The sequence below is a fragment of the Lampetra planeri genome, chromosome 16 (assembly GCF_965212315.1).
Source record: "Lampetra planeri chromosome 16, kcLamPlan1.2.h2, whole genome shotgun sequence".
NCBI lineage: Eukaryota > Metazoa > Chordata > Hyperoartia > Petromyzontiformes > Petromyzontidae > Lampetra > Lampetra planeri.
Window position 1 is genome coordinate 7,167,975 of NC_136122.1, and position 21,489 is coordinate 7,189,463.

At 44.0% G+C, this 21,489-nt stretch overlaps 1 protein-coding gene across 2 annotated transcripts in view; it reads right to left on the minus strand.

Moving 5' to 3' along the window:
- Nucleotides 1-21,489, minus strand: part of LOC144722977 (leucine-rich repeat-containing G-protein coupled receptor 5-like) — a 96,605-nt gene that overhangs the window by 14,864 nt on the left and 60,252 nt on the right. For both annotated transcript variants that reach the window (XM_078601447.1, XM_078601448.1), the window contains 8 exons: nt 20,538-20,609; nt 15,788-16,003; nt 12,797-12,868; nt 7,713-7,781; nt 5,660-5,731; nt 4,909-4,980; nt 3,214-3,282; nt 2,936-3,007 (listed from right to left, as the gene is read on the minus strand). In XM_078601447.1, the coding sequence (XP_078457573.1) occupies nt 2,936-3,007; nt 3,214-3,282; nt 4,909-4,980; nt 5,660-5,731; nt 7,713-7,781; nt 12,797-12,868; nt 15,788-16,003; nt 20,538-20,609 (714 nt within the window). The remainder of the gene's footprint in view (nt 1-2,935; nt 3,008-3,213; nt 3,283-4,908; nt 4,981-5,659; nt 5,732-7,712; nt 7,782-12,796; nt 12,869-15,787; nt 16,004-20,537; nt 20,610-21,489) is intronic.

Here is a 21,489-nt window from a genome sequence, read left to right on the forward strand (position 1 = left end):
GTAGAACTGGCAGCTCACCACCACCAAAAAGACAATGATCCCCCCCCTTATAGCCTGTAACAGACTGTCGGGGAAAGTGTTGTTAGCGAGCACCTATGAAGACCGGCACGGCACACGAGTTGGTGGGTGGCCAATACCACGCCCGGCTGCCTTTGTCCTGCCAGTGGCGATGTCTAAACACCGCACTAGGCACTCATTTGAGGCTGAGTCGACCTAGGGGAAGAAGCCCAGGACAGGTTCAGATATTCGTCAATGGTGTTGTCCGTGAGTGGGAATTGAACTCGGGTCGCCGGGTTCGTAGTGCAGCGTAGCGCTAACCGCTGCACTACCGGCTCCCCAACACCATCAACACTACCAACGGGGGTGAGTGGGTGGCGGGGGAGGAGAGACAACAGGGAGGAACAAGAACGCTCCACAACAACATACCAACAGATCAGGTTTGAGACACTTAGCCACGGGCCAAACATGCAGAGCGCCTGTCAAAGGGCCTTTGTTGCCGCTTGATTTCACGTGCGTGCCCTGGCATGAGCCGACGCGCTCGTTTGCCTTAAAACATTTCAATCGCTACCTCTGCCAACTGAAAATGTAAATACGACTTTGCGAATCGAGCACGTGAGATTTAAAAGAGAGCGGCCACAAATCTGAATGCTGAAAAATTGTGTGCGACCAACCCTTTACAAAAGTGATAAATGCCCACGCTGGTCTGCCCGATGAGTTTAAGGCGATTGTGATGACAAAGGATAAGATTTTTGTTTTTAAGGAATGAAATAATTATGAAAGCCTCTTGCTCATCACACACGATTTAATTAACTTGCTCGTCAAACACATTTAAATGTCCCTGTCATTGTATATTGCGTATGGCAATGTGTTCAGGAGCTAAATGCCAATGGCAAGCCCTGTTAGCTACAAAGAGGGCTTGAGAGAGTTCGTGTAGTTTTTCTATTCCTCTTCCGTTGCAGGAATGCACACGACAGTGGTTTACTATATAGCCCAGAGTTACAGTTGTATGGCCCCAGTCGCACTGTGGATTGTCTTTATATTTCCATTCATGAAGGAGATGTGTGCAGCGGCTTGCTGATGTTCTGATGCGGCTGATGGGTTACACCGGTGTCTTCGAGGAATGACAAAGCCAGGAAGGTGCGGTGATGTTTGGGTCTAGAATGAGGTGTTGATATTCCGTAAGTCTGCGTTGTTTCACTCTCTGTTCGCCAGCGTTCTTCTGGAATATTAAGATCTCGTGGATGTGTCGCTATGGAACAGGAAGTCACACTGGGGCCTTTCTCACTCACACTGGGGTCTTTCACCAAAGTCGTGCGTCTGTGGACAACGCTCGGTTACGCTACAGAGCGAAGTTTCCAGGCCCGTGCCTTGGTTGTTTGCACGCAATGATTTGCACCCGCACTTCAATTGTCATCTCGATCAAAGTTCAACACACAGGCCGAAAAACTAATTTGCTACCGTTACTGCTATCGCTTTAGTGCATGCTATCGGTTCAAACTGTAGTAGATTACCTGTGTTATTTCTTTATTTAAAAGTTATAATTGTACTGTTGTTGCGAACTACTTTTGGTCTTTGACCATTTTATCATAATGCGTACTTTTTTTACTGCTGATATTTTAAGACGATGTTTTGGACACGTATTTTTTTGGAAAGTTATTGTAACATTTCTTTCACGTGACTTTTGTTAGTGAATAAAACTGTTGTTTAACCTAATTATTCTAACAATAGCCTGAATCTTTTTCCAAGAAAGCCTCTCCAAGCCGCACTCTTTTCAGGAGATGTCCTGCATTGGGATGTTTGACCAATTCCATTAAAAGCGCGTTTGCTTGATTCTTAATTTACACCATTTCAGAAATGTTTCACATGTGCCTTATATTTCAACTGTCCATTGCCACGGAGACTCCACGTCTCCGCTGTGGCTCGGCCGGTTTTGAAGTCGTCTTCACATTCAGAACCTTTGTCAATTTGAAAATGGGCTTTGGCGACAGCGGCCACGCAACTCATGTGACAGTGCATCAGCCCTGAGTGCCGCCACCACTGTTTTTGTCATTCAGAAATGAAACCTGTAATTTTCCGCAAACAGCTGTGCATTTGTGAGCGAAGCGTCATGAAAACAGACACCCGCCCCCCCAAGCCCGCCCTTCTGCATTGACACCGCAGAGCAGTTTAGCCTCAGAGTTAATGTCACCAAAAAGAGCCCGCAGAGCAAAGCACGGACAGCACTTGACAAATGCTGTCTCGTCACATCGCATGTAACTGTGCTTGAGTTATTGAGGAATTCTTTACGAAAAAAAAGGTTTAATTTACAACCCTATAATTTGTGTGTGCAGAGTGGGAGCGCTGTGGTTAACACTGCAAGATGTGCACGATGAACCTGACGAACCGAGTACAAATCCCAGTTTGGGCTGACATTTGTGGCGGGAGATCTGAAACATTCTTGGGCCTCCACAGGACTTGACTGAGCCCGCAATGAGCAGTTTGTTGAAGTATGGTCACGAAATCCCAAATGATGCCATTGAGTGGGGAGGCCTTCATCCAGCAGTGTAGTGATGAAGGTGCTGTAAATAATTAGTATATGATTTAAATGAATGTAACATGTTTATAAACAAAACTAAAGGGGATTTCTACAGGAATCAGATTACTTTCGAACACATCAAATGGAATAATTGTTTGCTTTTATAATGAACCTATTTAAATTGTGGAGCATTTTTCTGTTGGACTTAAAGAAATGTATTTGAAGTTGCTTGCGGACAATTTTGTTAAAATGGTAATCAATGCACGTCTGGCTTCATGCGAAGAGGCATACGCACAGCATACTGCGCATACCCATGCGACGAAAGGACAATGCGTCTTTCAGGCAAGGTAAACGGAGAGGAGTTGAGGGGTGAAGAAAAGGATTGTGGGTAGGGTCAGCAGTGGGGGCGGCCGCACTTACAGGACTCGCAGTTGCCCCAAGGCCTGACAGATGTCACCGGGAAGACGGGTGATTCTGCTCCCAGTCAGTGTCCTGCAGAACACACATCGTTGGAGGTGGGCGGGCGAGAGGGGGGGGGGCAAATTATCAACGCGGTCTCGTTACCAGCCCAACCAATTACGGCAACTTAAGGAACGTCTGCTGGAAAGCCTCTCCCCACAACCAACAACAACAACAACAAAACTTCGATGAACGGCGGCAGGTGCTTCACTGCGCAGTGAGATGTGTCCAGAACTCACAGGCTCTCAAGGTTGGTGGTTCCGGTCAAGTTCGGGAAGGTGTTCATGTCGCTCACACCACGGAGAAATCTGAGCAGCACAGAGGCGGGGGGGGGGGGGGAGATACGAGAATCCATTAAAAAACACTGCCGCCTTCCCTGGTTAGACGCCGCTGAATTGAGATACGGGCTGCACACGTAGCATAGCGAGGTCCGTGACAAATCTCACTTGAACTAATTTAGCCGTGTGATTTGAAACAGAGCGACTGATGTCGACATATCCCACAGATGTATAATGGCCCCTCTTACTTTCTTCTCACCAGTTATTGAGTGAAGAATGTGAAAGCATTGTCTCAACATCTTTCAGAGCAGAGTGTCAAAAGATTGAATGTGTGTACCGAGGATTGGTTGAAGACAAGTTTCTCCCCATTATTTTCGTGGGGTATCTAAAAACATGGATCACTCTGTATATATTCGCTGGAAGTTTTCTTTCTCAGCGTGAAGCCAATTGAGTTAGACAGCTGTTTTTCAAGGGGCGACTGGGTCAGCAGATGGTATGGTTAAATCCTGTCGTGTGATGCTGTGGATAGGAATAAACAACTTTTTCGATGCATTGCAAGTTCTAATCGAGGTCAAAGGTCAATCATGCCTGTTATCCTCCTTGAGGTCTATGTAACAAGTACCACTTTGTTGGAAGTCCATAGTGGTCGTCCTATAGAGACGAGCCTTTGCCATGGGAATGTGGAATTTCCACCACTGGCTCAACAGGTTCACCAATGGAGTTAAAGGAGAGAGACACTGGCTTTTTAATCTATGAGCTGACTATATTGTTCGTTCTCTATTATTTTTTTACTGTGCCCTGCTAGTTAAGTGGTTGTTGTTGTTGTTTGACTTGCATCCCACTGGGATTTTTGCACACAGCGTTGGTGTACGTTTTTTTTCCTGCATTATTTTGCTGTCTTTTCTTGGATTTTCTGTTTGCACTTAGTCACATATTCACTTTAAGATGTTTTTTGTTCATGTTTTTGTTTTTTGTTTGTTGCGGTTGCACCCGATTCAAGAGCCGAATGGCTCACAGAGCTATACCTAATAAATTAACTTGAACTTGATGTTAATGATTACCATGGCTTTCATAATATAACCATTTAGAACATCAGTTAAAATGAACCGTGCAGCAAGACATATCTACAATGTATACAGCAACATGTACGGAGTTATTGTGCAAGGATTTGTTTTCTTTGTTGTTCCCTACAAAATGTGTTTTTTTAGGTGCAAAGTTCGCATTCTACACGGATGTCAAAATTGTTATTACTTAAAACACCGTGCCAAGAAAACATTTCAGAGTGACAAGAAAAAATATATACCCTTAAAACAAACACTGGTTAGTTGCAAAAACATACTTAGACATTTTAGCAGATTTCTGGTGGGTGAACACATCACATTATAATGCTTTTTCCACTCTTAGTTTCAACTTCATTATTTTCCACACACAGATCATCTTCTCTGGGCTCAATCCAGCGAAATCCACGAAATGTAATTATTGTGGTTAAATCCCTGGAATATTTTTTTGATGGTGGCAATGACAATTGAAGCACAATGCCCCACATTTATGCATATGACATCACCAGGATATCATGACGGAACAAGCAAAAAAAAACACACCCACTGCGAGTTTTCCACAGTGCGACCCACAACCAAACTTCCAAAGCTCACTCACAAGGTCTGCAGCTCGGGAAGGTGCTGGAACGTCGTTCTGCCGACCACACGCAGGGGGTTGTCGTACAGGTGTCTGCGAAACAAACGGAGACGAATCAATGCCCACTTTCGCCACCGCTCCCCCTCGCTATAGACACAGGCTCCTGCACCACCTCACAAGCCCAATAGGAAAGATCACTTTCTTACCCAGCAAATGCATGGGGTTTTCCCGTTAAAAATCATACTTGCTACGTCTTTCTAGATCATTTTATGTAAAATGTTATTTAAACGATGAACAATTTATTGATAGAGCATACGTAAACACCTTACTTTTCAAGTAATTGCAAAATAATTCTATATTATTAACATGGCATTTGTAAAGCACGCGCCCATTACAGCAGCTAGTGTTATCTCGGCGTCATATTAAATGAGCATGGGGTGCTGGGGCTCATTTTCATTGGTGATCCTAAATCAGTGGTGTAAATTCCACATTCCTATGATAGGCAGCAGTTAAACTTTAGCACAACCAACCGTTGACTTCTGACACAGTGGAACACATTTTTGTATCAACCGCCAAATGATGAAATCCTGAAGTGATCAAATTATTGAGATGTGAACTGATAAACTTTCCAATTTTGAGTCGGGTGTTCTGCAACAGCTTCTCGCTCAACTGTAACAGATAATACAATCTCATAATTTAGACACGTGCTTATCACCTCAACCATGATTGCCTTACAAACACTGAACATGAAACCATAATTTATTACACTTACATAATACGTATGAGTGGGTTGCTTCCAAAGGCACCTTCAGGTATCACTTCAATGTTATTGCTGTGAATTCCGCTGCAAAAGACATACGTGCACAATTACGATTAGTTTAATTGCCGTCTTCCTAAGCCGATTACCCGCTAAGCCTTCAGCGCGGGAGAGAAGTGCGCGGGTCTCCAACGCTAAAATTAAACACGACTGCAAATCAACCGTGGCGACGGAAATGCGCCCAGTGATTGGCACAATCATTGGCCTCAATATGGATACATTGTGAGGTTGCCTGTTTGGCCCGGGAAGATAATGCCATGTCAGAGGCAGTACCGCTGAGAGCCTGGGTTCGAATGCGGCCAGCCTCGCACGATTAAAACTTGGTTCGCAAACGTGGCGAGAGTCCGTGGGTGCTTTGGCCTCAGTATATGCATTCATGAACAAATATATCACGATTTAAAGCTTTCGTGACTGCAGGGATTCATCTTCTTGGTTCTTTCGGTAAAGTCATGTAGAAGGGAAGTAATAAAATAATAATAAAAATAATAAAAAATATATTTATTGCTTTATTTCTTTATGTTTTATTTTTATCATTTTATTACTTCCCTTCTACGTGACTTTACCGAAAGAACCAAGAAGAAAAAAATATATCACGTACAAGTTTAATTTTGGCTTCTTCCAGGTGCAATTATTTATTTCGGTGTGCTTCCCATCCAATTGACGCATCTCGACATAGCAGGACACGCGAGAAGGTGCATCACCTAGCGAGACAATTGAAGGCACCTCTCGGAAGCTCATCCCGCAAGGTCATCTTCCAGAAAACATTCTCTACCATGGAGTCATCGTCAAATGGTACAATTGGAGGTTTTTGGATGTATGCTTTTTATCTTAGATAAAAGGTGGTTAAATTGTGTTTTTGAAGAGAAAGGGGCTTTTCATCGATTTCTTTGCAATAGCATGTTACATTGTTCGGAGAATACGCTCAATATTGCATGCCACGGTATAAGTGGGCATGTGTTACCTAGCAGGTATGTACAACTGTCAAAGCTGATGCAAGTCAAGGTCAACTTGTACCCATGCTCGAACAGGAACTGGAAGGTGATCACATGCATGAGCAGCCCTGAGCCGTGGCAAACATTCTCTTTAAGGATTTCGAACAATCTAGATTTGAAGTTTTTTAGAGCAGTTATTTAGCCATTCGTCTCTTGCGTATTGTTGCACGTGGGAAGGCACCAGCCAAACAAAAGGAAACCATGCATATATGGGGGACAAGAACAAGGCTACCTCACACGATAAATCAGCAATGGTGACATGGACAGGTTGGCAACATCACAAAATCCCAACCATTTTCCTCGGATTTGTTTGTTTGCCTGGAAGTAATAGCAGAACACGATGGGCCAGGATTAACTTTTGTTTTTACCAGGTAAGGCCCAGTGATCTACATAGCTCTTTTTCAGAAGCGACCTGGCAGCAAATGATATCTCAATGCAGTGGCTTATCACGTGGAAAATTATAACAGCCAAATACTCTAAACGTATGTTGATTCTAAATGTGGAGCGAAAAACTGGAGGACCTGGACAAAAATACACGTGACCACGGGGACAACATGCAAACTCCAAATATAGAGGCGTCAGGGTCTGGATCGAATCCATGACCTCATTGAAACCAGGCAAGGTAGTTAACATATCGCCACCATGGCATCCCAGAGGAAATCTGGAGATGTAATGCACAGACAGAAAGATCCCCAATATCGCCCTCAGACTGTTAGGGAAAGTCATTGTTGGGCAACTATTATCAAGGCTGGCGCAGAAAACAAGGCGGTGGATAGTGACCAGCACCATACCTGGCCACCTTTGTCTCCTGAGTGCTGATGTTTACAAACTGCACTAGATCGTTGTATAAGCCTCAGTCAATCTACGGGAGGAAGGCCAAGGACTTTATTCAGATATCACCTTCGACAAATGTTAGCCACGGCCGGGAATCGAACCCAAAATGCCAAGACCATAGCATATTGTACAACAAATGTGCCACCGTTCTCACACAAGACACACACACAGGTGACACTCACAGCTCCTTGAGGTTTCCAAGCGACTGAATGGCAGACGGAAATTCCTTCAAGAGGTTGTAGTTTAAATCTCTGCGAAAGACACAAAAAAACGGTAATGCATTTTAAATAGGTTGAGGAATGATCTGGCATGGCTTTCTGAGCGGAATACATTTGTCTTTTTTATATTGCGGAATGCAGGCTTGCCTTCTTATAAAAAAAGCATTGCTTGTTAAAGCCTATACAGGAAGACACACCCAACTGCTTGCTCATTCAATAAACACCATCATGGTCAACACATAAACAGAAAACCATAAAGTGCACGTTGGCTAGAACACAAACAAAATGTTCCTGTATACGGCACTTTTAATTTTTGCAGAGAGCCCCCGAGAGCCAGCCACTGCTATTCCTGTACGCGCATAAACATACTTACGAGTCATTGGGACGGGGTGAACATTACACTCATTCCCATGACACGAGGTTGCCGCATCAGGAGGACTTGGGACCACGTGTCTTACCCGCTGGGTTGGTTCCCAAACTAGGGGCCAGCGTTGCTCTCGAACAAATGGTCAAGTGTGAGAGCTGGGGAATGAGGTCACAATAGACAACCTTCCCCCCTCCACCCTCCCCCGGCGTCTGACCCTACACTGTGACCCATGGTCTTTTGACCATCAATACGCCAAGCTGAGAAGATTTCTACTGCCCACTGCACACAGCAATGGCCAACAAGTAGAACTGCATCGCATTAGACCTAACTCCTTATTTCAAAGTACAATGTTTTCAGCACTTCATGCGATTATCATTTCCCACCTTCAAAATGCTGAAATGTGTTAAGCTTAAATATGGTGCCAAATTGTATATACAGGTGAAGAATTATTTAACTTAACTTTACTGAAAAACCACCAATCCCCCTCTGACAATGTTTATAAGGTTAGCCATTCTTTCTGTGCAATAACTTAATCAGATTATTCTAATTATAATTATTCATTATTGAACGTTTGCCTGCACAATCGTTAAACTAAAGACATTCTTGCGTAAACAACACGTATGGTCATTATTATTATTATTTACATACAGTTACACTGTACATATTCACACAACCTGTGCCTGCGATTCGACGGATCACAATTTGGGAAAATTATTTTATAAGAATCGATTCTTTAGCACGGTGGCCAATTCTACACCTAGATATTCACGACCAATAATACGATTCATAATTGGTTTATTTTGTTAGAGTTTTATAGTTGAAATGTACATTATACCTACACAATCTAACTCAAGAGACAGATTTTAAATCACGGTGGGTGAACGTAGCCACCAGTTTTGGCTGAAGTGATCTTGTGAACACTTTGCAGGCAACATTTATCAAAAAGGAACACATCGATTCTCATGTGTGCGATTCGATGCATGCAAAGCACACTTAAGAATAAATGTTTAACCACAAATTGTTACACAACAAGCTTGCAGTTCGTGTGGCATTCAAACTTTTTGTATAAAGTACAAAGGTCATACGAACACAATATTAATTCGATTTGGAAACCCCCATGAAACTGACCACAGTTGTAACATTATATTAATGTTAATTTCCATCTGGAAATCTGAACACTTAAAATCACGTTAACAAAAAACAATAATTTTACTTCTCACTCTGCTTGGCACAGACCGGCTGCATGGCAACACAAAGTCACACAGGGACCATTGTCGGGGGGGCGATAAAAGCTTTGCTTGAATTTCATTATAGGAATCCACTAGTGCGGATTGGGCTAACTTACTAACCATCACTGGGCGCTCTGAAAGTGACATTTGAGTGGGGCGAGATGTTACTTTGGCCAACAGAAAACGAACAGAGCTGGGGCTGAATTTTACAGACGGGTTTTACAATCCCGCTGCAACAATTTTAATGGCATTAAAATAGTCTCTGTCACACGTGAAAATCTTTATGGGCTACAACACGCTTATTTGAATTCATGTTATTTTGCCTGAACGCTTGGTTTGTTTCCTTAAACCGTGTAAACCCAACTAAAATGTTCGGTTGTACAACGCACGGATTTATATATATGCTTGTAAACACAAACCATCTCTCACTTAATTCGATTTGCTAAATTTTGCTAATGGAGAGCCTTTTTAGATGGCACAGAATGTTTCGAGAGAAACCATGGCAACTAAAGTCACCGTATTTTACACAGTTCAGACGACAAATATCTCCCTTGCAAAGAGACAAACAGTGCACCATCAAGAAACACTGATCTTGTATGAAACAGCTCAACCGACTGAGATTCAGAATAAATTTACAAACATTCACGACAGAATCTCACACAGACTGCAGGTCGGTAAAGGAATGATATGTAAATGTGAAGGATTAATAAGGATTACAGTGAGCATGTACGTGTCTGTGCACACACACACACGTATATTAAAATTATATACCCGGATTTTCCTACTACAAAGGTTCACAAGTTTAAGAGACCCCAAAGGGTAGGAGCTGCAAACACCAGCGTGACAGGCTGATGGATGACAGCAGCCTGCAGGTGAAGTGCACATGTTTTTCCTGGCTGCCTGGCTGTCAAGCATCACCATGCATCTCTCCCCTGCTACATACTTCAACCCAAAATGCTTTCCTCTCTCCATGGGTTGCAGCCATTTTTCACCGACAGCCATCGCATTTTTCTAAAGCGATGCAGGCTCGACGTTTGTGAAGAATGGCTCGCTAATGCCGCGTATCGCGCACGCATTACGGCACGCGCTTATATTCACCGGGGGTGGGGGGGGGGTACGCAAGCAGTACGCGCGCGTGCACGTATGCGTCTGTGCCGGCATGTTAAGGCTCGGACACGTGAACGTTTCACTGGCAGGAATGATGGTAGTTCGCCGTCGCGACGAGTGCACCGCACCATAAATCTAAGAATCACAGTCTTTGCTCTGAGCTATACCTCAACCGGTACATTTAACGAGCGACGGCAATTCTTGTGCGGTTTGATCAACACTCGCATGGCAAAGGCAATGCCTTGTACTTGACCCACCCCACCCTCCCATATGTCTTCATTATCATCCATCCACTACTGGATGAAGGTCTCTCTTAATCGTCACCATCCCTCACTGTATCACGATGCAAAAATCTATCTGGTTCCTGGACGTAAGAGCTGATCTCATCTCCACAGGTGGCTATCCTCGTGGGAGCACTCCCTCCTTATGCTGCCGCTCCGCTGTCAGTCGACAGCCGTCATCCAGTAACCCCAACAGCGACGCGTGCCGTGCTTAAGCCACTCTACTTAACAGGCAATATCATCTGTAGTGGATGAATGTGCTCTCTGATCCATGTGTTTGTCGTTTTGTCTTTCAGCAACTCTTAAGATGTACTAATTCATGCCTTCTTTTCGAAAGTTTCAGCTTTTCTTCTCCTTTATTTGTCGGTGCGCATGTTTCTGATCCATACGCCACAGAAGGTACCGTGTACTCTTCTCAAGACACACTGCTAGTTTTGCTTTTTCATTATCAAGTTCAGATTCGCAAAAGCTCTCCGACCTGTTCTTACATGCCTCTATCGTCATTCTTATCCCAATTCACCTTCAATAATTGCCACAAGTATACACACATCAAATATTTTAATGTGTTTATCACACGAATGTGTGTGCTTTCACATCCATTTTAATGCAGTCATTGACATCAATTACCTTAACAGCATAAACAAATTACTGAGCCATACTGTGTAAGCTGTGGTGCACATGTCCAAACTCACATTCAGTTTAACACTGAATGTGAGTTTGGGTTAGATCGCATAAATATTAGTCTTAAAAGGAACGTTCCACAACAGGTGGTGTTTTTAGACAATGACCTTCACGGTGGCGTGAAGGGCGCCCCAATAGCGAGATGTTAACTACCTCGCCTGGTATGCAGGAGGTCATGGGTTCAATCCCGACCCGGACGCCTGTATATTTGGTGTTTGTACGTTCTCCCTGTGGTCGCGTGGATTTTTATCCGGGGCCTCAGGTTTCCCCCCCCCCACCACATTTAGAAACATTTATTTAGAGTATTTGGCTGCTACAAATGTCCACTTGATAAGCCACTTCAATTGAGCTGCTATCATTTGTGGCCATGTCACTTCTGAAAAAATAGCTACATAACTCAGTGGGGGTCTTACCTGGTAAAATACAAATATTGAGTTAAATTGTTAATGATGCAACGTCTAGGGCTTGTGCTGTGAAAAAGGGCCATTGCCAGAAACGTTGGCAAGCAAATAATGTCCCTCAGGGCAGTGCGATTAAAAAATGTGCAGTTTCTTTTTATACCCTTTGGCTTTTTCGGTAAAGTCACGTAGGTAAAAAATTAAAATAAATTAAATCACGACGTTTCGAAGGCAACACAAGCTTCCGTCTTCAGGTGGAACCGTCACAGCAAAATTACTGGAAGCTTGTGTTGCCTCCGAAACGTCGTGATCTAATTTATTCTAATGTTTTACCTACGTGACTTTACCGAAAAAAACAGAGTATGAATCCTTGCAGTCACAAAAACTTAAAATCTTGTTTCTTTTTAGTTCGTGAAATACTTATTTTCTGTTCAGCATGTTTTTTCAAATCGAGTCTTATTCCTTAGAGGTGCCACCCGCCCCCCACATCCTCATAATGTAATGGGGGGAAAACATTTTTGGTGCGTGTGGTAATAACGATTTGGCTTTCGAGCAGACAACTTAAACGAGACGGATTGTCACGGTAAACGGTCTTGATCAAAAGAAACTATCCACTTCGTCGAGAATAAATCACTCTAATGATTACCACTTCTGTATTTATTGCCTTTGCCTGACCTTTCATTGTTGTACAGTGGCCACACCGGTCCATTTCATTTTTATTTTTGTTTAAAATAGTAGCTCGGCCTGCTGATTTACAGCCAACACCAGCTTGCACGAAATATCGGTTTCTGACAGTAAATCTCGAAAATGTTGTCGGCAAACATTCATTGCAAAGGAATTTGAGGCCAGTGAAGGCCAACACTCGTCTACAGAAAGACAAGCGTGTAATATATCAAAGTGTTCATTTATTCTTTGACAAAATTCTGTTGGAAAAGCGGGAAAAGGTTGGTAGCATTAGAGGTTTTCGGGGGTTCCAGTGACTTACAGGGTCTCAAGGTTATCAAGTCCTTCAAAGCAGTGTGGATCCAAGCTCTGAATCTTGTTGTTGTGAAGGTGTCTGAAAAAATACAAAAAATTAGATAAGAAATAATTATAAAAAATATAAAAAATTCAGTATAGATGCGGCACAATTTTCTAATTTAGCCCATTTAGTGCTATAATTTATTTGCTATTATCATCTTGGTGACCCAGGTCAACCCTTGCAAATATGAGACTCATCCAACATAAACTTCAAACTAAAACTTAAATACTTTCTCTTCATTGAAAAAAAAACCTTACATTTCTAAAGTTGGTAAATGGAATTGACGAGATCGTGGAAGACACACAGCACAAACCCAGAAATACATCACACAACCACAAAAACCTGCACGCAGCAATTAAATTAATACTCTCTTTTCGCTCGGCAATAATATAGAGAAACAAAAAAAACATTCAAAACGACAAACCGCATGCCAGATTTTTTGAAGGACAGACAATTTGGGGGGGAAAAAACATACAAATCCACAAAAACCTCTACAAAGTGTGCAACGTGTTTATTATTATTTAATGGATTTCAGGCATAGTGGGATAAGCATGGCTTTAACAACGCTATCGATTTGTGGGTGTTTGTGCAGAGTTAAAGATTAACTGTGGGAGATTATGCAGGCATGAAAAACTACACCCGGCAGCCAATGGCATCACAGCACTTAAGGTTAGGGGTTAAAGTTGGGTCCTGCTCCCAGTGGAGATAAAGGCCAGACAGTGCAGGTGTTTATGTACCGAGTTGTTCCGTGCACGTCCCACTGTATCCTAAACAAACCCACAAGCAGCAATAAACTCTGGTGTTGCAAGGCAAGACAAATGCTGAAATGTGCGTGTCTTTGTCTTTGTGGTTAGGGAAAAAGGGGCGCATTACGCAAGATGATTCAACATTTTCCTCCAATCAATAGCCCTGCACCTGGAAGATTATTTCTGTGTGGTTAAGTGTTATCCCTACCGTTGCACATCAACTGTTTACACACCTCAAGGGTATCTGAAATACCACTGCTACTGGATGTGCCTTAAATCGTGTAAACTTATGATGCCCTCAATACACAAAGACAAAGTCCCCTGTGTAGCTTTTATAGTCAGGTGGGGCAAGTGTTGTTTGCGTGTACCTATTAATGCCAGCATGGTGCAAGAGGGGTGAGGTGGGGTGCAGCGAGGACGGATACCCGACCGCCTTTATTTCCCCGGCGCTAATGTTTACACACCACACCAAGTACTCATTTAGGGCTGAGTCGACCTTACGAGAGGCCAAGGACCAGCTCAGCTACTCATTAGCGATGTTGGCCATGAGCGGGAATAGAACTCGGGTCGCTGGGTTCATAGCGCAGTGCACCAACCACTACAGTACCACTTCCCACTAGAAGACACACACATACACAAATGTGCTTAATTTATGCACTAGGCAAAAATTCTTACATCAAGCAATGTAAATCCTGCTTCCCATAAACCAGGGAAGAGCTTTTCAAGAGTGACAGCTCATTCAAGAGATCTTACTTTAATTATACATAAACGCATGGGACCCAAGGCTTTTCACCTATCATCAACTCTGAAGAACCCATTTTAAAATTTCTGTAAGTAATACTCGCCACAGGCTGACTTTTAAATGTCTAACTAGGCAGACTATTTTTTTATACATGGAGTAAGATAAGCGCACATGTGCGCCCCTGACACATTTATTACCTTCAGCTTAACCGTCTAAGCCAAAAGCTCAATCAGCCCGGCCTGAGTTTTAACTCCTCGGTGCGAAAGCCACTATGGTATGGAATAATTGCCTGTGCTAACATGGGTCTTTACCATATCATCCACCTCATGGGCTTTAAATTCAGGGGTCTTAACCCCGAGCAATAACTCTAATCTGAACCCTAAAAACGTTTGGGATTTTTTAGAGTGACCAATGATATGGCAAACACCAGATATATTGCAGTCAACACGGGTTCTACTTGTGGTGTTATGGCGATGGCCTCTGAACGGTTTCTGTGCGTGTGGGAGGAGATTTTTAAAAACATAGGAAAAAAGCACAACATTTGAAAAAACACGCAAAAGACGGTCAAAAAACAATGTAAAGGGCCAGTCAAGTGAACCATCAAGATCTTTCTCTCCTCTTAAGAGACCAGAGCAACTCTTGTGTGTCTGTGTCTGCTGGTGCTAGTGTGGTGTATTTGGGAGCAGTGACGAAGAAGTGAGCATAATGTTGCCCTGGTTAAGTGATTATACAAGTGATTATACAATGAATAACGGGTTGATTAAGAGAGAGTAAAGTAAACCTCCGTACTGGGCACTTCTGTGGCAAAACATCACAAAGACAGACTGTCTGGGCAATGCCTTTCCCGAGTACTTATAAAAGATCGACACAGCCACCTTTGTCTCCCTAGTGCAGATGTTTATATACTAGGTACTCATTTAAGGCCGAGTCAACCTAGAGGAGGTCTATGAAAAGTTCAGATAAATCATAACTGATGATATCCACAACCGGGAATCGAACACAGGTCCTCAGTCTTTTAGCGCCATGTGCTAACCACTACACTATCGCTCCCAAAAGACAAAGATCCTCCATATATAATCTGTTGGGGCAAGTGCTATTCGCGGGCACCTACCAAGGCTAGTGCGCCACATAAGGCCAGCATCATGTCAGACCACCTTTGCCTTCCTAGTGGGGATGTTTACACATCGCACCAAGTACTCATTTGAGGCCGAGTCAACCTAGGGGAGGCCCAGGACCGGTTCAGACAATCGTCAATGGTGTTGGGCCATGAACAGGATTCGAGCTCGTGTCACCTGGTTCATAGCACAGCGAACTGCTACACCACCACTCCCGCACACGCATTCACCGTCCTCTGCATGACCCAGCAAACCCCGCATCCACCACCACCGCCACAACCGCCACTTGCAACTGAACTGTGCGGGCGGGGGAAGCTAGCGCGTGCGCACGGAAGCGTCGGGAAAGACTCACAGCACGACGAGGCTGGTGAGGTTGGCGAAGGCGCGCTCGGGCACGGCCGTGATGTGGTTCATGGCGAGCGTGAGCGCCAGCAGCGAGGGCAGGCGGCTGAGCGGTGTCACGGGGATGGCCGTCAGCGCGTTGTCGTCGAGCCACAGGTGGCGCAGCTGGCGCAGCTCCTCCAGCCCGACCTCCGGCAGCTCCGAGATGTGGTTTGCGTCCAGGCGCCTGCGGTCACAGCGGCGGGGAGAAATGCTCCAGTGAGCGCGAGCGAGCGAGCGAGGGAGCTCGGTCAATTAACCCTTTCCTGTTCCATAACATCTGCAAGTCGCAGGATGAGGTGTCCCGTTCACCGCCGAATCTCGGAACGCGCAAACGCGTTTCAACATTACTTTTATTCAGAAGAGGCATAGTGCTCGTTATGTTTAAAGGACAAAAAAGGGCACGGTTTTTTGTGCTTGCTGATGTTTCAATCAAATACAAAATATGAATGGCCCCTCAAGGCTAGACATGAAGAAGCATTGTTTTTAACCTGTGCGTATCTTAACGATGATGATAATCACGTTTCAAAATTAGGGGTTTTCTGCCAAGACAAATGCTGCTAGAGAACAATGGTGAAGAAGGCCCTTCAATTGCTTCCTATCCATACTGGGTAACACCGTCTCTCACGTGTATTGCTATGGAGGTGTTTGTCATTGGGCAAACTGACAAATATGTGCAGCCATTGGTAATCGGGTTGAAACCAGAAACCCAACTACCCATGGGAGGCCCAGTTTAACTACAGAGGACCGAAGTCAGGATACGCAGCAGAATCTTAGTGCTGCGAGCTAAATGCCCCTGAATCCAGCTACCTCCACCGTCGATATAAGCAAAGAACAATTTTGAATTTTTATTTAATGGCGTTAATATTCTTGGTTCTTTCGGTAAAGTCACGTAGAAGGGAAACAATAAAATAATAAAAACATAAAACAATAAAATTCTCACGACGTTTCGACTGCAGTCGAGAATTTTAATGTTTTACATTTTTATTATTTTATTGTTTCACCTTTTACGTGACTTTACCGAAATAACCAAAAATATGAATCCCTGCAGTCACGAAAGCTTTAAATCTAAATTTAATGGCGTTTGTTTCTGTGGAAAGACGAGCCCTGCCATAAAAATGTGGCGTTGCCATCACTGGCCCAACTGCCAAATGAGCATAACGTACATTTGAGTACTCTAAGACACCGACTGCATTTTTGGTTTAGTATTTTGGCTGCAAAATGTTGAATGTTCCTTCCCAAAAAACAAACCTAAAATAAAAATACCATTCAAGAGTATTTTTAAACCTTAAAACATTAAAGTAAACGTCGATGACGTAAACGAGCGTCCAGATAATTGCGTTTACAATTTGTAAACACAATAACCGACGTTTCGTGGGAAACGGGCGAAACAAACGTTTCGGGTGTGGTCAGCACAAGAGGAGTTTGCCGGTCCGTGGAATTCAAGAGGAGTTGTTTCTTTAAAAGTAACCCCATGAGGCTGGGGGGGGGGGTGCGGACAAGATCGGTGAACCGGAGCAAAGGACAGCTCTCTCTTCCTTGTGCGCGCACTGGAGGCTCCGGATCACAGTTCAATTCGGCGAGCGGAGAGACACAAAGAATATATCGTGCAATGTTTATATTCCGCAGATGGACAAAAAGATAGTACATTTTCTTCCCATCCGTTTAAACTCCATTTAGATCCAGCCATGCATGATTTACGGAAAGCAGCAGTGACGGGGAGGGGTAGGCGCGGTGGGGAGACAAAGAATGGTTTCAGACCATTTATATTTTTGCTTATTCTTCGCTTGATACCCACAACACCAGTCTTTCTTTTATTCTCTGCCTTCCGCAACGGAAGCCCAACACGGCAAAAAAATCCCTTCGCAGGGGCTTGGCGCCGGAGGTGCATTCACCACAGAAAAAAAAGCACAGCTGTCAAGACACCTCGCGCTGATCTCATTTTCTGATATGGGGACAGGAGACAGGCCTCTAAACTACGTGACCTTGTTAAAGACATAGTTTCCTAAATGTAAAGAGAGTTGGTTTTTTAAAACCGTGCGAAAGGGCTAGACTTACCCACGATTAAAAAAAATAGAACGTTTTTTTTTAACAAGAGAAAAAGACAATACATTAAACAGTCAGTGTCTCCCTGCCCAAAGGAGTAATGGGTTAGCGCTCATATCTGTTGGCAGACTTGAGGCAATGGTGGAAATTCCTTGTTCCTATTGCTGAGAGGGAGTCTCTCCATTCGAGGACTGCTTTCGGATTTCCACAACGTGGTACCATTTTATCGACCGTTGGATAAACGGCAGCAAAAATATCTGATAATGTAAAAACATGTTTCATTTTAGTAATAATGTTGCATAAAAACTAATCGCGTGAAATACAGGGCCTGTAAAGTCAGTGGACTAAAAATAATGTTTTGTTTTATGTGGAGCTATGAAACAATTTCTAATAATCTTATACATTTATAAGTATTGTTCTAAATGATATGGATTGTTTACAGGAATCTCTCAGGATCATAACAAAATAAATCCGCATAGACGTTAAGGAATAAAAAGGATTCATTCCTAGCGTGCAGGTTCACTGCGCGAAGTCTAAAGGTGACTTATCCGAGTGCGGCTTATTTTTAAAACAGGCATTTTTACCCCCTGGCCCAACTGCCCTGACGCCCGATAACATTGCCGCGCGAACCACAATTAAACACCGCAAAGATTACCACGTATTTATTACCTCCTTGGCGTTCATTGCACAGTAGTGCGTTCCCAGGTTGTCGTTGCAGGCCATACACCCTGGTTAAAAAGGGCACTTTACATTTAAATTTCAACCATCCATTCATATTACCCGGGCCAATTAAGCGGATCTCATGGCGATAGGATTTCATTGGAGTCGGCGTTCGGTGTCTCATTTCTCGGTCTCCGCCTGTCTGTCTCTGTCTGTGTGTGTCTCTCTCTCTCTAACAGTTTGACGTTTCACTGCTTCAGGGGTGTCATGTCAACGCGTCTTGAATTGTCAAGGCAGGGACATGTTCTCATGGGAAAGGAGCAGAGTTGGCCTGCATTCTTCTTCTACTTATTATTGCTGTTGCATTGCAGTAGTATCGTGGGCTGTTCCGTGGACAGACTGGCCCCGCCCATAGGAATGAGGAATGTCCACCCACGCCTCAGGGCCATTAATGGAGATGAGCTCATTTGAGCAAGGAGATGTGCGGATGTGACTTTGATTTGACGGTACTTTGTTCTTCTATAGAGTAGACATGAGCAATCTTCGTCGTAACCAAGTGAAAATTATCGGCTTAGTGTATTAGGAGGCACTCACTGGCAGTCGCGATTGTGAAATTTGAATGAAAATAATAGCAATTACGTTTAGAATACCAGTCACTATATTTGAGAACCAAATGACCTATACACTGATAAAAAAAACACATTTATGAAATGTAAAAGGAGAAAGAAAGAAAAAAATCACCAATTTCCTTGCCTATTACCCCTTTAAATAGCCTTGCACTTACACAGCGAGCTCCACTAGCAATGCAAACTATACGATCGTGGCACGAGCGCATGCCACGAAACCTAACGTTACGGGTGTACAGGGTAAATGTGTTCAAGAGAAAAAAAAAAACTATCTTCAAATTCAAGCACATGCTATAGGGGGCACTTGTCTGGGTTGTAAGGTGCAAAGCTTTGCTCGGACAGCTACTCCAGCTCCTGAAGCGTGCGCAGGCCACACACGGTGTGTGCGGTTTGTAATGTACGACCCTGCATTGCATCTGCCTCCCACGACACACTTGTTTCCCTTCACATCGTACTGTTTGGCAGCTGCGACCACAAAACGCGTAGGTGCTCCCAGCTCTTCCTAGACATGTGGCGAGTGAGGAAGAGTAGGCCAAATACCCTCTTACAGGGGCTCTCTAGTGCTCGCTCTGGGTAGAGGCGCTTCCACCAGCAGTGGTGTGAGCAAGCAATTGCAGGGCTGCGCCCTTGCCTTTTACGCCCACAAAAAACACCCTTGTGGGTTAATCAGCTTCCATTTTTATAATCATTATTATTAGTTTGATTGTACACATGATGCAAAAATATCACATGTAATGTAATAATCTGTTGAGGTACGTGGATGTTAGCAAGTGTCTATTAAGGCTAGCGTGACATACGAGGAAGTAGGTGTGGGAGCAGCACCGCACCCAGCCACATATTTCTCGCGAGTGCTCATGTTGACACTACACCAGGTGCTCTCCGGTTTAGGCTGAAAAGCGCTCTTTGGGAGCCTCAGGCCGAGTTTAGACACCGATTGCCAATGATGTGCATGGCCAGGAAATGAACCCGGGCCTCTGGGATCGTATCGCAGTGCAACAGCAACCCAGCCTCCACTTCCGTATATTATGTATCAATGTACAGGGGAAGCGTCAGCAGAGACAACCCCTTATAGACTTTACACTCTTGGGTCAAGCGCTGTTCGCGAGCAACTATGAAGGCCGGCACGGCACACGAGGGGGGTGGGTGGGTGGCCAGCACCACGCTCGGCCGCCTTTGTCTCCCAAATGACGATGCATACGCACCGCACAGACTAAGTACTCATAGTGAGGCCGAGGCGACCTATGGGAAGCCCAGGACTGATTCAGATAATCATCAATGGTAGAGCCAGGAAGTGGGATCCGTGTGTATAAGTATACGCTCGTATGAAAAGTGATGGGAATGGCCACGAAGAGCATGGGGTTGTGAGCAATGTGACGCTGTCAGACGTACAGCGACTGGAGAGAGGGCAAGTCACGCAGGGCTTCCGTGGGGAACATCTTCAGCTGATTATTCTGCAGCATCCTGCACCCAACACACAAGGACAAATGCAATCGTCATCGTAATTTAATGTGCTTCGCATGCTTTACATTTCGTCACAGTGTAACGGTTAGGACAATGGACTTTCCATCCAGAGGTCGCCGGTTCAATCACCCGGAGTGACAATTTAAATGCCCCGGGGTCTCTGTCCACCGAGCGGTATAAATTGGTACACGCTACACTTAATTCATGGGCGGGTGGCATGTGGTGGGGGAAAGTGTGGGCACTCCCACCTCTACAAAGATGTTTGGCCAACATAGAAAAGTAGGCCACAAAAAATCCTCATAGCCTTCCATTTCTCATGGTGCCGTTATCAGTGTATCGCTGTGTAGTATTATTATGAAATATTTTCCAACTAAAATGCATACTAAGTCTAAAGAAACCTTAGCCATGAGGATTCTGCTTTGAGATGTTTGGCTAATTGCATGTAACATGTGCTACTATACCCAACATTTTGTTAGTACTTGCATCAATGTTTGCATGCTTTTTGTTGAGTACACCTATAGCCAGATCAAAACTCATCAAGACCGTCTTCTTGGTTTTTTCGGTAAAGTCACGTAGAAGGGAAGTAATAAAATAATAAAAATAAAGCATAATAAAATAATTCTCACGACGTTTCGGCTACAACACAAGCAGCCGTCTTCAGGTGACTTTACCGAAAAAACCAAGAAGATAAATCCCTGCAGTCACGAAAGCTTTAAATCGAAATTCATCAAGACCGATTTTACTTTTAAATATTCTCATTCCAATTGTTCTATTTGTGGAACATAAAAAAGACAAACCGACCGTGCACAACCCTCCCCATGAGCAGTGGCTCACCCTGCGCTAGAGAAGGGGCCCATATAAGAACATCAAGACATCAGAA